Source organism: Zootermopsis nevadensis, unplaced genomic scaffold, assembly GCF_977971745.1.
Source record: "Zootermopsis nevadensis isolate Lab colony 2312 unplaced genomic scaffold, Znev_1.0 Znev_ptg000024l, whole genome shotgun sequence".
Lineage (NCBI taxonomy): Eukaryota > Metazoa > Arthropoda > Insecta > Blattodea > Termopsidae > Zootermopsis > Zootermopsis nevadensis.
Genome location: NW_028259156.1, coordinates 6408689 through 6422453, shown reverse-complemented (window position 1 = coordinate 6422453; position 13765 = coordinate 6408689). Strand labels below are relative to the sequence as shown.

The window sequence follows — 13765 nt, the reverse complement described above, 5'->3', positions numbered from 1 at the left end:
AAAAATTTGATGTCGGAATTTATCAATTTTTTTTAGATTTTTGGGCTTTTTGGACATTTTCCTACATCTTTGGGAGTTGCGAAAATTTTGAAATTCCTTTCAAAATTCTCCCCGCCTGATTCATGCCAGAACCATTTTCTGCATGACCTGGTCTCTGCCGCACCCTGTCTTTGAGCGACCCGGTATCTGCCGCAGTCGGTCTCTGCACGAATCGTTCTCTCTATGGTCCGATCCCTGCGAAGCCGTCTCTGCAAATACCTGGTTCGACACAAACCGGGTGAGGGACAGACCGCGTCAAGCATAGACCGTGTACCAACCAACCAAAAAGCTAACTGAGGGCGGAGTCCTGCGCGAGAGCAAGACATCGTCCCTTCCTAGGTAACACCATTCCCGCGTGCGAAACGCATTGCTGGAAATGGTAAACAGAGCCTTATAACCAAAACAGGAATTTTGCTATCGCTAACAGGGTTACGTCGTGGCGGGAGCCTCGACCAATCAAACTAGGGTCTGTCGCTGCTGATGGGAGGTTATCCCGTCAGACAACTTGTCCAACAAAATTTGGTTGGTTGGTTCTCTGAGGTTTGAACCCAGAGAGGGAGGGGCCGCTTCGTCTGAATGCCCCTGCGACTTGCGGGAGAGATCACTTCAGCTGAGGGCCTCCGCGATCGGGGTGGCGGCTCGTGCTCGTATTAATTTATACCCTGACATTCGCCTTACAACTGAGGAAAAGCACGGGAAACCTCAGTCAGGGTAGCCGAGTGGACTGATCACTCGTTGCGCCGACTTGGCCATCTTTTGGGGACAGCCTCGGCTGGCCTGCTGAACATCAGTCCCCCTCGGTTGCCCTTGGGTGACCTCTGACAGCCCTCGTTCGGCACGAGTGCCTCCCGAGTTGCCGGACTAAGGGGTTCCCCACACCAGCTGACTTCGAGTCAAATCTTTTATCATTGCTCTGATGTGGTCGGCAAAGAGCGGGATCCCCCAAATCCTCGTGTATTTGCCTGTTACTAACGCACCAAGTCGCGCCAGTAGCAATGCGAAGACACTTAGATTGCAACACTTGCAGCTTCCTGACGTGGCTGCTGGCAACTGACCTCGAGATCGGGCATGCGTATTCCATCATGGGACGGATGAGCTGCTTATAGATCAGCACACCGTTCTCGATGGACAGACCACTTCTCCTATTAAGGAGCGGGCCTAGCACGCCCAATAGTTGCGCCGCCCTCTTTCCCACCTGGTTGACGTGCGCCGACCAGGTAAGCCTGGCGTCAAGGATGACCCCTAGATACCGCGCTGTTTTGACCCATTGTATCGGTTGTTCGAGAAACTGCACCGCTCTAGGCTGTTGGATGCGTCTCCCGGTCTTGACGAAGAGAACCGCGGTGCTCTTCGAGACGTTGATAGCAATCCTCCAGGCTCTGAGCTAGAGCTCCAGTCTACCGATGTAGGTCTCCAGATACCCGACAAGAAGCGTTGGACTAGGGGATGTGGCCACGAGAGCCGTGTCATCCGCGAACTGCGCTAACTCGACGTGGCGGAACGGTGTGGGCATGTCGTTGACATACAGACTGAAGAGCACAGGGGAGACGAGTCTGCCCTGCACAACCCCGGGCCGCATGGCCGACTGGAAGGACGTTTGGAATTTCCGGCCAGCGAGGTAGGATGAGATGGTTTTCACCAGGTACGACGGAAAGTTGAGGTCGGTCAGCTTGTGGAGGATGCCTTCGACCCAGACTGTATCAAAGGCTTTGGCCACGTCCAGGAAAACCGCGCCGGTTAGCCGCCTCTCGTCAAAGTTCCTGTTGACCCTTTCAACGAGGCGAGCCAGCTGCATCGCCGTGCTGTGTCTGGGTCGAAACCCAGCTCGCGTCCGTTCACCTCGTGTAGGACCCTAGTTAACAGGATCCTCTCGCAGAGCTTGCCGACCGTGTCAAGAAGACTGATGGGTCTTTAGGAAGAACGGCCTGACAAAGGTCAGCTTTTATATGTACACCTGCGTCTACAGAAATGTAAGAAAAAGTATTTGAATTATTATTATTATTTTCAATTGTATTTGTAATTACCGCTACGGTGGTCTAGCGGTCAGAACACTAGCCTTGTAAGCCTCGGGTCCCGGGTTCAATTCCCGGTGGTGCTAAAATTTATAACTTGTGTTGGGCAAGGCCGTGGTCTAGGCATCACGGAGTTTTCCTCCGGGGGCTTCCCCGGTTTCTCCGTGGCATCCCAACAATTACTCCATTCACACACAGAAGAAGGCAATGGCAAACCACTTCTGGATCATCTGCCAAGAACGTATATGAACAGGTCCCAGTCCGAGAAAAGGATGGAAGGATCCTGTTCATATGGACCTGTCGTCAGACAGAACACTACAAATAAAATAAAAATAAAATTTGTAATTGTCTGTGGTGTCGTGAGGGTTGGTGTGTGATCGTTAAACATTCACATGCCAGCAACTCCATATGGAAGATCTCGTTGAATCTAGAGGACTCTACTTCTGTAATGTTGGCTACCGGAGGAATTCTGTAGTCACCTTCGTCCTTAAGGGAGGATAGCAGCTGGTTGTATTTATGTCGTGTTATTGGCAACGCCCGATCGTCTGATTTTATGTGTGCCGTCACGAATACTAAACAATTTGAGGTAGAATCGCTATTGAACCTTTTTCAATAGCACGAGGTTGTACTTCAAACACCTTCTGCATTTATGGCAATTTTTGGAACTTTTACAGCAATACAAAAAAAAATCTCTTGAATTAATTTCGTAACTCTTTTAATCCGAAGATTGTCCAAAAAAATTTAAGAACTTCTAATAATCACTGCATACAGTGCAACCCATATATACAGAATGTAGCGTTAAAAGTTGCTGAAGCTGATGGTACATGCACTGACTACCACTCTGTTCGAAATGTTGTGAAAACTAAGACGTTTTCCTTGAGTTCAGTGCGTAACAGTAGCCATAGTCGCTTGTTGCTTTTCAATTTTAAACGAAGATGAACCAACTGTCAAATATGAAATATTCATATTAACTGCTGGCATCGTAGTAAAGGAACGTAAATTCTGTTTCTGGGAATTAAAATCGTAGAAGGTCAATGCACGTGATCCTGCTTTGATAAATAGCGCCGGAAAACTTTTTGATAGATCCGAGACATGATATATTTAGACTACACACATTTGAAATTTATTTTGATAAAGAAGAACACAGACGTTTTACTTGACGCTAGTAGAGAGTTGAGGATGAGTGAGTTTTTCCGATCTGTTCTTCAGTTGTAAGGCAAATACAAGAGTATAATTCAAAAGGAGAACGGCCCGCCAATCTCAAATCTTTGAGGCCTTCAGCTGACGTGACAAAAATTCGCAGAGCGACCTCTGGGTTTAAATTCCAGACAACTCTCCAACCAAAATCCTTTTCATGAACGACAAGTTGCCTCACGAGATACCTCTCATCAGCAGCAACAAACCGTCAAGGCTTCCGCCGCTACAAAACCATCGTAGTCATAAGGCTCTGTTTACCATTTCCAGCAATGCGCTCCTGACGCAGGAATGGTGTTTTCTAGCTAGGGATGATGTCTTGCGCTTGCGCAAGCCTCTGCCCTTAGTTAGCTTTTTGGTTCTGCTAGGTCCAGAGACAGGGACAGGGACTAGCTCTATGGATTGGGCCTAACAGAGTCGGATTTATACCTGGAGACGGAGAAAGACTCCAGTCTCCAAAACGCCATTTTTATTGGTTTTTGATTTCGGACTATGCATTAGGTCCAAAAATAGTTTGCTTCAACATCTTAAGATACTCTATCCAAGGACTGTATTCGAGTATGTGACCTTAGATCCAGTAATTTGCGTTCCTGCCTACTGAAACCATTCTTCTTGTCAGGAATCGAACCCAGTGTTCAGGTCTTCGTTTCCGTAATTTTGTAGTATCCCAGGTCCCCCAGAGTCGTCTGGCTCTTGACTCTTGGACTAAGGATTAACTACTGCAGATGAGCCGAGCGGATGCTTCTGTGTTCAGGTGGCTGTGGAGCTGCTGGATAAGGCGTCACTTAAGAGTGATGTAGCTCAAGTGCAATCTTTAGATGTGCTTTATTGAAGAAGCTGCAGATACAGTCTGTGAGGTTGCTGAGACTTCGGAGACCCAAGAGCAGAGATTCGAATTCAATGGCAGCGTGACTGCCTGAGCTGAATGGTTGTAGCTACTCCCCCTTGTCTTAAATTTTCGAGAGGTATATATATGCTTCAATAAATGATTTCCCTTGACGTAGGGTACCAAAATACTCTCTATTTCTCTGCCTTAGGGAGTCTTGGTCTCAACATCACATGTTTTTCCATACATGGTTCCGTGCCTTCTGGCCTTTTAAACTTGTGTAACTTAACTTCAGGGTGTTTACGTCCTTCGGTCGCAGTTTCTGTTTGTTTGGATTTCTTAACACAATTTTCTAACATTTCTCAAATAACAAGTTTATACTTGCTTAATAATACCTCAATACGTGGTTCGTGACCCACAGATACGACAATCTCCCCTTCGAGGCAAAGAACTCTGATCGTAGCGCCTTTGTTCTATTTCGTTTAGTTTCGGAGTTAAAGGAACCCGCCCTTGAAGGAAATCAAACCCAAGACACTTTTCCCTGAGTTCTGAACTTCTTGTGTTCTCTCATTCGTCTTAAGGAATAATTACGCCACGTTTCTTCTTCACGAGCCGCAAGCGAACGAGTAAAGAAATGTCAACCCTCAATTTCGAGTTTACACACGTCCAGTAGAATCTGCGGTACTTTCTTACAAATTCATCTTCTGGGTCTCAGACAGTTTTCGGGCTTGTGACTTTAGTCAGTCAAATCATTTCCCAGGAACAAAAACAGAATTTGCCTTAGCGCTATTCTTCTCTAGTGCTTGCTGACCAAACAACAGAAAACATCTTTGGCTGGGTTCGAACGAAGGAAACAGTTTCTGTGGTCCAGCGCCCGGGCCCTCAAAAATCATCTTAAAATTTAATCATATATACTGAAACCGGGAGTTATTTTTAAATAAGGGCAATTGAAATTGCAGTTTGTCTTCATGTCTCTTCCGATTATTTTTAAATTTATTCTCTTCTTATAGGGAAAGTACTTAGTAGTAATTATTGACTTCTTATATTTATGACTGAATGCAACCAAATTATAAGCTACAGTTATTAACTTTCTTGTGTTTCTTCAACTACCAACAATGTGTAAATATTGACCGACAATGGTCAGGTTTTATATGATATGAACTCCTGCGTGCATAAGAATGTAAGAAAAAGTATTCGAATTTCTGACCCACATCTGCAACAATGTTGATTGAGCATGCCATAAGGCTCTTTTCTCGTTTCTTATACACGCAATATAATAGCCTGAATGAACCGTATTGCACTCTATTCCTTTACCTCAGGAACTAATTGTTACGTTCTGCATTGTTGTGTTTCATTATTGCCGTCAACAATCCGCTTTCGTTATTGCCGAAAGAGCTGAGTTGTGAATCACATGTAGAAGAAGTGCGTCGTAGAGTAGATAATATTGTGCTCTTAAAAACTCTTTAGAATATCACAGGTACTTACCTTGTATAAGAATTATTAAGAACTTTGTGATACTGCCCTCCACTCTCTCCATTTTAGTTCTGATTAAATTCACCATTGACGGTGGACATCGTGGTCTCTTATTATTGAACAAAGTTTGAGGTAAGCGATTCCTATTTATTATTGTTGTTGTTCATCACATTTAGATATTTTAATCTGCATTTGTGAACTCTTCTTTTTAACACAATTTCAAGTAATATTAGATTGACTTCTGTTTGTTCACGGCATCACTGATATTTTTGTTTGTTTGTCATTAGTCTTTCGACTGGTTTGATGCGGTCCTCCATTTTCGCCTAACTTGCGCCAATCTCTTTATTTCCACATATTTTCTGCAGCCCACAGCCTCAAGAATCTGCGTCACATATTCCAATTTCTGCCTCCCCCTACAATTCTTCCCTTCAACTGTTCCTTCCATTACCAAATTAACCAATCCCGGGTGCCTCAGAATGTGTCCCGCCATCCTATCTCTTCTTCTCGTAAGATTTGTCCATAGACTTCTTCCTTCGCCTATCCTGTCTAAGACCAGCTCATTTCGTCCTTTATCAGTCCACTTAATTTTCAACATTTCAAATGCTACGATCCTCCTTCTTTCTGGCTTTCCCACCGACCATGTTTCGCATCCGTATAGCGCTGTGCTCCAAACATATAACTTCAGAAAAATCTTTTTTAATTCCAGGTTAATGTTTGACACTAGTAGACTTCTCTTTCTGAAGAAGGCTCTTTTCGCTTGTGCTAATCTGCTTTTAATGTCTTCCTTGCTTCGTCCATCTTTTGTGATTTTGCTTCCTACAAATGACTCCCGGAAAAAGGAGAAACCTCTACCTGCCAACGGCCTCTTGTTAAGGGGACAGAGGAGCGGGTAGAGGTCCAGGACCAGACATTCTTCTCGGTACCGTGTTCCCTCTCAGTCACTCTCAGTTGACGTGCACACGCGTCAGTATGAAGAAAAACCTGTAATAACGATGGACTGTTTTTCAGGAGATGGAGTGAAACAAACATCGCAGCTGTTATCAAGATAGCGGCAGGTGCACGTGCACCAAAGCATTGGTCCCTCTGAATGAGCTGAGAGATAAGAACCTCTTGTGTGACGCGGTGTTGAGGTTGGAGGACGGCGGCGTCTTTCCAGTCCACAGAGTGATTCTGTCAATGCGCAGCGAATATTTCAGGTTTGTTTATTTACTGACGTGGTTGATTAACATGTGAAATGAGGACATAATAGACGTCAGTTCATATGTGAAATGTTTAATCACCTTTGTTGCAGAAAGCTTTATTTTTATATGCCTATTTGTCTTTTGTTATTTGTTCATTGTCATGAAATTTCACGGCGGTGAGGAAGAAGACTAATGTCTTCTGGAAGTTGCGTCGTAGAATCTGAGTGGTATTTTAGGCGTAATTACTGTCTTCTTTTCTTGATGATGGAGGCAGTAAGCACCTCTGAAAGGTCCGATAATTTCTACAAGACAACACGACGCAACATCCCAGAAGACGTTCGTGGTTTTTTGTACTAATTTTAAGTGCGGTTGTACCAAGGTGACAGTTAATCGATCTGGAGGGAATCAACCCATTTCCAAAATGTCTTGGTTTTAATAAATAAAGAAGACCGACAGAGTCCTGAAGCAATTTGGTAACGCACTTTTGTCACGCCATTGTCCGGAACATTGAAAGCTGCTGTGAGTTGCTCTGTCTGAAATATAATAAACTGAAACAAAGAACTTCGCGAGGAATGCTTCATTGGTAGGAGAGAATCGTTCGCGAATTTGTGCAAACGTTAACTTTCTTGTGTTTTGAATAAAGATGCGGTGCGTTCTTGAAATGAGAAATGAATTTTAACCGTGAACCATTGTTTCTGTTTTCCGAGAGACGTTTCTCAAGCGTTTTTTATAAGCTGTGCCCCCTTTCAGTTTTCCGACAATCAAATCTTTCTGTTTGTCTTGCAATGCAAAGCCCTTAATTCGTAATAGGAAATTGTTTGCTGGTTGGTGATCACTTTTAAAGGCCGCGTAGAAACATCGGCTTTTCTTTTAAATTGTTTATTATCGGGAAAATTTTTGACAGAACAAATAGATTTCATATTACGCTCTGATCAATCAGTGGAATGTACAGCCTGCGATATATGTTGAAATATTTGTGTTAATTTGCTGGTTGCCTTTAAAATTTCTGTATTGGTTGTTATAAACTCAGATATCTGTTTAAGGAGTCAAGGGCATATAGGAAACGAGGTGACCATTCTATAGTACAAATGTTGCTGCTTGCTATCCGATTTGTAAGTTATATTCTGTGAAGCCTACGCACGCTCTTCGCCCTGTCGCAGTAAATCTGGTCCCATTAGTAAACATTCCGGGAGTTTTTGAAGTACTCAGATAGAAAAAAATCATCCACCACATTGACAAAAGGATACGTGGGTTATAAAAACTTAAAGTTTATGCGCATGATTTGTAATTTTCTGCTCGATATTTCTCCAAAACGACGACTACTTTGTGACGTTTAAGGACCCTCTTCACGACAACACTGCACACTAGTGAGGAGACTGATATTCTTCTCCACGGAGTCAGCTCAGACATGATGACCCAGATACTGGATTATGTTTATTTTCGCGAGTTGGACATCCGCTCCGACAACGCGCGTCAGCTGCTCGTGACGGCTGATTACTTGTTTATTCCGGACCTTCGTAAACTCTGCTACGACTACCTCAAGGTCGCGATGGACGTCTACAACTGTATCGGCATCTTGAGTGTCGCAAGGTAATCGATGTTCATTTTGATGTGTCGCCAGCCTTCGTCGCTGGAGCGAATCACCTTATCTCAAGACAGCAGCCGAGTGCCGGGTCGGAGATTAAACCCTCTGACTGAGGACTGGGCAAATTATAAAGCGTTGTTGGTCAGGGCAGTTGGCGTGATATAATTAACGTTTCTGTAATTTAGATGTTGTGATTTAACTGCATATATTTTGATCGTCGTTATGACCAGCAGATGACTAATTTCACCATGTAGACCTAATTCAGGGTCATAATTAAATCTGTCTTCCTCTCGAATTCCTTTTCATCTCTTATTCTTTCTTTCTCTGCGAAAATCCTTGGTTCTTACATAATCCTCCCAATATCATAAACAAAATTCAACTCCACATCTTTCTGCATACAGCAAAACCTCTGTAAACCGATCCTCGATTATCCGATTCCCGCTTTTAGCGACCGAATTTCAACCAAATCTCCCTTGAACAGCGGCCACGAGTGACTTTTGCCGTCGGCTTGTGCGTGCGAAACGTCCGTATCATCCGCCGCCGAGGAAAATCTGTATTGAATCTCTAGTAATTTGTTCAAATCCATGACGACGTTCCCCTTTCACTCGCTCATCCGAATTATCGGCTTATCCGACCCGTGATTCTCCCAATATGTGTCGGTTACACGAGGTTTCACTGGATTAACACACACGGTTAACGCAATGACGTTTCGCCAAGTTTAATGCCAGAATTCAAAATTCCACACTTGTCATCACACAGCCTTTTTCAGTTGCGCGCGCCATTCCCTTGTTTCAACCCATAATTTCACGAGGACCAGCGGACATTTCCCAGGAACCTTCAGAGCCGAAAACTTTCTATTTTGCTCCGGTTAAACGGAGCGTCTCTTATCGTTGCCTCTCCACGTGTCTGCTCTCAGTCTCACTCATTCGGGCTTCAAAGGGCTAAGACAAAAACTGGAGGCGAAATACTGTGGTGTGCAAATGCTTGAGAATCCAGTTCTTGCTGCCAGAGTTCGAAGGAGATCGATTCTGAGTCGGCTCTTACCCTCGCTGTCTCAGGTCTCACTCCTGCGCCGACCTCGAGGCTCACGCTCGTCGCCTCGTTCTGCGCCACTTCGGTGAACTGTATCAGCAGAGCGAAGAACTGCTGGAACTGGATGTAGAGGAGCTGCAAGCGATAATCCGGTCAGACAAACTGAACGTGAAGGACGAGAAAGTTGTGTGGGAGTGCATCCTCCGGTGGCTCAACCACGACCCGGACAACAGGAAAGATCAGATCACGGGCCTTTTGAAGTGCGTCAGACTGGGACTATTTGACGCAAAGTACATCCTGAAGGAGGTCGGTATGCCCCTGAAGTCGTGGATGTTTATAGGAAGTGAAGCCCGCATTTTAATTCCATATTCACACGTGTTCGTAACTAATTAATGCAAATCGTGAGCCTTTTTCTTCGTCACGTGTAAGCCCGTGTGTCTGTCCGCAGTTCCAGCTCGAGAACGTCTAAACGGATGTTCATTAGATTTAATACTGACAGGTTTTAACAGAATCTGTTGTCATACTCCGATTCGGATTAAAATCTTACAATAACAACGTGAAAATTACACAATGATTTTAATGCCTTACTCCGCACAAAATTTGCTGCGTAAAAAATCCCCAGATTGCCATAGTTACAATGGTTATAGTAACTACCTGTAGAATGCCGCTGGTAACACGCTCGCATATGAGAGTGTATGTGCAAAACAAATATTCGATTCGTCTTTTTATGCAGATATACGAGGTACGATCAGAAAGTTTCAAGACTGCGCCTATAAAAACCCGTACACTTATCTCAGGTATTAAATTCATCCATCACCCTCGAAGTAGTTCCCCTGGGAGTGAACACAACGATCCCAGCGCCGCTGCCAAGCCTGGAAACATCCCTGGAAATCTTTCTTTGTCAGCCTGTCAAGAACCATCTTTGATTCTGCCTGAATCTCTTCTATCGTCTCAAATCTCCTTCTCTTTAGCTGAATTTTCATGTTTGGGAACAGGAAGAAGTCACACGGAGCTAAATCCGGCGAATAAGGAGGGTGCGGGATGACGGCCATGGTGTTTGAGGCCAAAAACTGCCGAACTTTGAGGGCGCTGTGCGCTGGCGCGTTGTCATGATGCGTCGCATGTGGAGTTCTTCCTTTAGAATCAGCTGACAGGTCCCATAGCCTATCCCAACAATGTCGCACAAGTCGTTGATGGTACGACGTCGATCTTCGTGAATGGCCTGCCGAATCTTCGTAACATTTTCGGGCGTTGTGCTCGAAGATGGTCGTCCAGAACGCTCGTCATCATCGACGGAGGTCCGGCCATTTTTAAAACGTGAATGCCACACAAAAGTTTGTGCACGACCCATTGCGGACTCCCCAAATGCTTGCTTTAGCATTTCATAGGTTTCCGTAGCCGTTTTGGCGAGTCTTTGGCAAAATTTGATGCACACTCTTTGTTCATGAAAATCCGCCATTCCGAAATCGCAGGAGGGTCAGTGTAATGCACTACGTAAACGCCAGTAACTAAGAAACAAATGCTAATTCGATGATGCCGGCTGGCACACTGATTCACTATGAATGTAGGCCCAACCCCTTTGCGGCAGAAGCTCGTACTGCATCCGGTTCGCCCTCTATTGACACAGTCTTGAAACTTTCTGATCGCACCTCGTATGGTTGCAGTTAATAATCGTATTTTATTCTTCGTCTGTAAGTTTGGCAGTCCGGCTGCGGTACAATCTTTTATTACAGTCTCAGCGTTTATTAAGATCCATTACGTGTTTCAGTTCAACTACAGCATTCCACCGTTAACTACTTCAAACGCCCACTCAGATTGAGTAGGAAAATCCTCCAACAGATAAATAAAGTCTTCTGGAGCAGCGTTCTACTTAACCGAAGATCCTACTGCCATAAGAAGAGTGTCTTAGCAGCTATAATAATTTCACGAATCTCCGACGATACAAATAGTAAACCCGAGGTCACTTCAGCTTGATAATCCTCAGCTGATTGACCTCATAGGGACAAAAGATATCCAAAGATTGCAGCAAGAAAACTTCGTTCTACATCCGAGAGTAAATTACCCGAGGTGCTTTAAACTCATAGACATCTTTAACATTCTAAATTTTTAACCGTCATATCACGAAGCAGCCATACAAATTATGATATTCTTTATTCCATTTCATCATTTTTCTACTCTAGGTCAAATCCCTTTCATTTCAGCGACTCACCTCTTACGAATGAGCGTGAAACAATCGCACGGATTCGTGAGAATGTTATCCGCTTGAAATGTCTTTACAATTTAGCATTCGTATCTATTAGTTTCGAATACTTAAAGAGAACCACCTGATGATGACCAATTAAGGTCGAAGCATGCAATGGCTCTTAATAGACATCGAGTCCATAATCACACGCAGTTGTGTTGACGGTCCTTCCACCCAATCATCAACAAGCAGCAGGTTGCCTCCCTTGATCTCGAAGCAACTAATTGTCATTGTTTTCTTTCGATGCTACGTAATTTTGACGATTAATTAATCAAAAAGAATGTGGTGTTCGCAGCGTGCATCTCGCACTGGAGAGACGAGAAATAAGTTACAATTTTGAATGTAACTCAAAATGCAACTCTTACTGAAGTATTCAACTTTCTGTTGAAACACATTTCAATACATTTATCTAAGATCGATTTAACCTTGATTCCGCTTCTCTCCACAACCAATGCATTTGTTAAGAGCGTCGTTACACAAACCAAAAAAACATATTTCCTGTATATACCATAGTCTATTTCGGCGATTTCCCAACCAAATTATGTGCAAATTTCTTGTTTCCTCTGCAATGGAACATGGCATTCCTTCCTAAAAGTTAACAACTGTTCAACAGGTTTTATATCACCCGTACGTGAAGGAGAACGAGGAGTGCAGACCCGTGATCTTGGAGACGCTCGAGTTTTTGTACGCCTCACAAATGATGACGAAGGAATACAAGGAAATCGTGACACCAGGGATTGCCCGCCCGCGAATCCCACAGGACATTCTTTTTGCTATTGGTGGGGTTCGTGACAGAAGGGTGTCAGATGTGATCGAAGCCTACGTTGCACGAGCAGACCGGTGGAGTGTGGTGAGTTGCACAAAATTCTACTCTTACCGTGCCTAGTTAATTGACGCCTCTGAGAAAAACTACTTTTCCTCATTTTTGCTTATTTTTACTAAGCAACCGTTTATTTAAGCTTAATCACAAACACCTTGTTGCCTCTGTATTTAGTGTTCGCTTATTTCCATTGCAGTGAACCCTTTTTTAAGAGAAGCTCCAAAGACATGAATTAAAAAGAATAAATACATAAATTACACAGGAGCTGAGTCTCATATTTAATGTAGGTTCTAATAGGAATCGACGAAGGATACGAAGTTTGCCTTAATTACCATTTACATTAAGCGTCCTAAATCAACCTGTCCGCTGATTTTAGACATGAAACGAAGTCATCGTTGATCGTCTGTGGATTTCAACGTAATAAATGAAGCACTGATCAGTGTCGATGTTGGCCATCTGCGTGGTAACGCCGCGTGAATTAGAAGGCTGACACACTGATTGGGGTGGGGTGGGGGACGTACTGCCTCCAGCTTTGCGTCGATAAAACCCAAAACACCAACATCTGTCTTTACCATCGTACGAACCTGAAAAGTCAGCTATTGGTCAGAAACTCAACATTTGTCTGTCGTATTTGACGAGCGCACTGGTAATGTTTGAGCTTCTCTTCGAGTCTTCCTGTTTCCTCCGCCTCTCATAATTCCACCATCGCTCCACGTTAATTTCCCGCGGTCTTTGTCGAGTGCGGTAGGTCCGGCCACCCACCGCGGTGTAGCAATTTCGGTCTACTGTTGGGGGTGGTTGGTCGCATGGACTCTAATGTAAGGACTTCACTTTAGGAGACCAAGTGACCCAAAGAAACATAAAACCATAATCTGTCATTCCTGCAGGTGGAAGGGGTTGACTCGATCGGTCCGCGAGCCTGCCATGGCACGACAGTAATCGGTTTCGACGTTTACGTAATCGGTGGTACCGACGACGGCTTTGATGGTTTAAGGTCATGCCGCTGCTTTAACTCATTTACGAAGACATGCCGCGAGGTGGCGCCTATGAATGCCCCAAGGTAAGATGCAACTTGGTAACTAAGGAACTCCTTGGAACAAAGTTCTTCCTAAAAAGCTGATAGTCGCTCTGTTAGTCTTGATATAAATGTGGGCAGGGTCTGTAAGATTGTACCACTCACACACAGGAGCATCATGCAAAGTGTGAATAGGTAGGAGGACTTTTACGACAATGTTGCTTTTAAGAATACGATTTGCTTGTTAATTCATTTGAATTATGATTTAACAATGACGAGCGAACAATAGCGTTCTGCGAGAGGAAATGAATCTGAATCAGCAATAAATGAACATAGCAGAGTCTGT

The 13765-nt window shown here is 44.1% G+C and overlaps 1 protein-coding gene across 1 annotated transcript; it reads left to right on the top strand.

Annotated features, from left to right (window-relative positions):
• The first annotated feature begins 5514 nt into the window (after positions 1 to 5514).
• Positions 5515 to 13468, top strand: LOC110839236 (kelch-like protein 10). Its single transcript, XM_087355424.1, has 6 exons — positions 5515 to 5676; positions 6553 to 6740; positions 8064 to 8315; positions 9369 to 9648; positions 12198 to 12434; positions 13292 to 13468. Exons 2-6 carry the CDS (start codon positions 6721 to 6723, stop codon positions 13466 to 13468), a joined length of 966 nt encoding a protein of 321 aa, XP_087211550.1. The 5' UTR covers positions 5515 to 5676; positions 6553 to 6720.
• Positions 13469 to 13765: the final 297 nt, after the last annotated feature.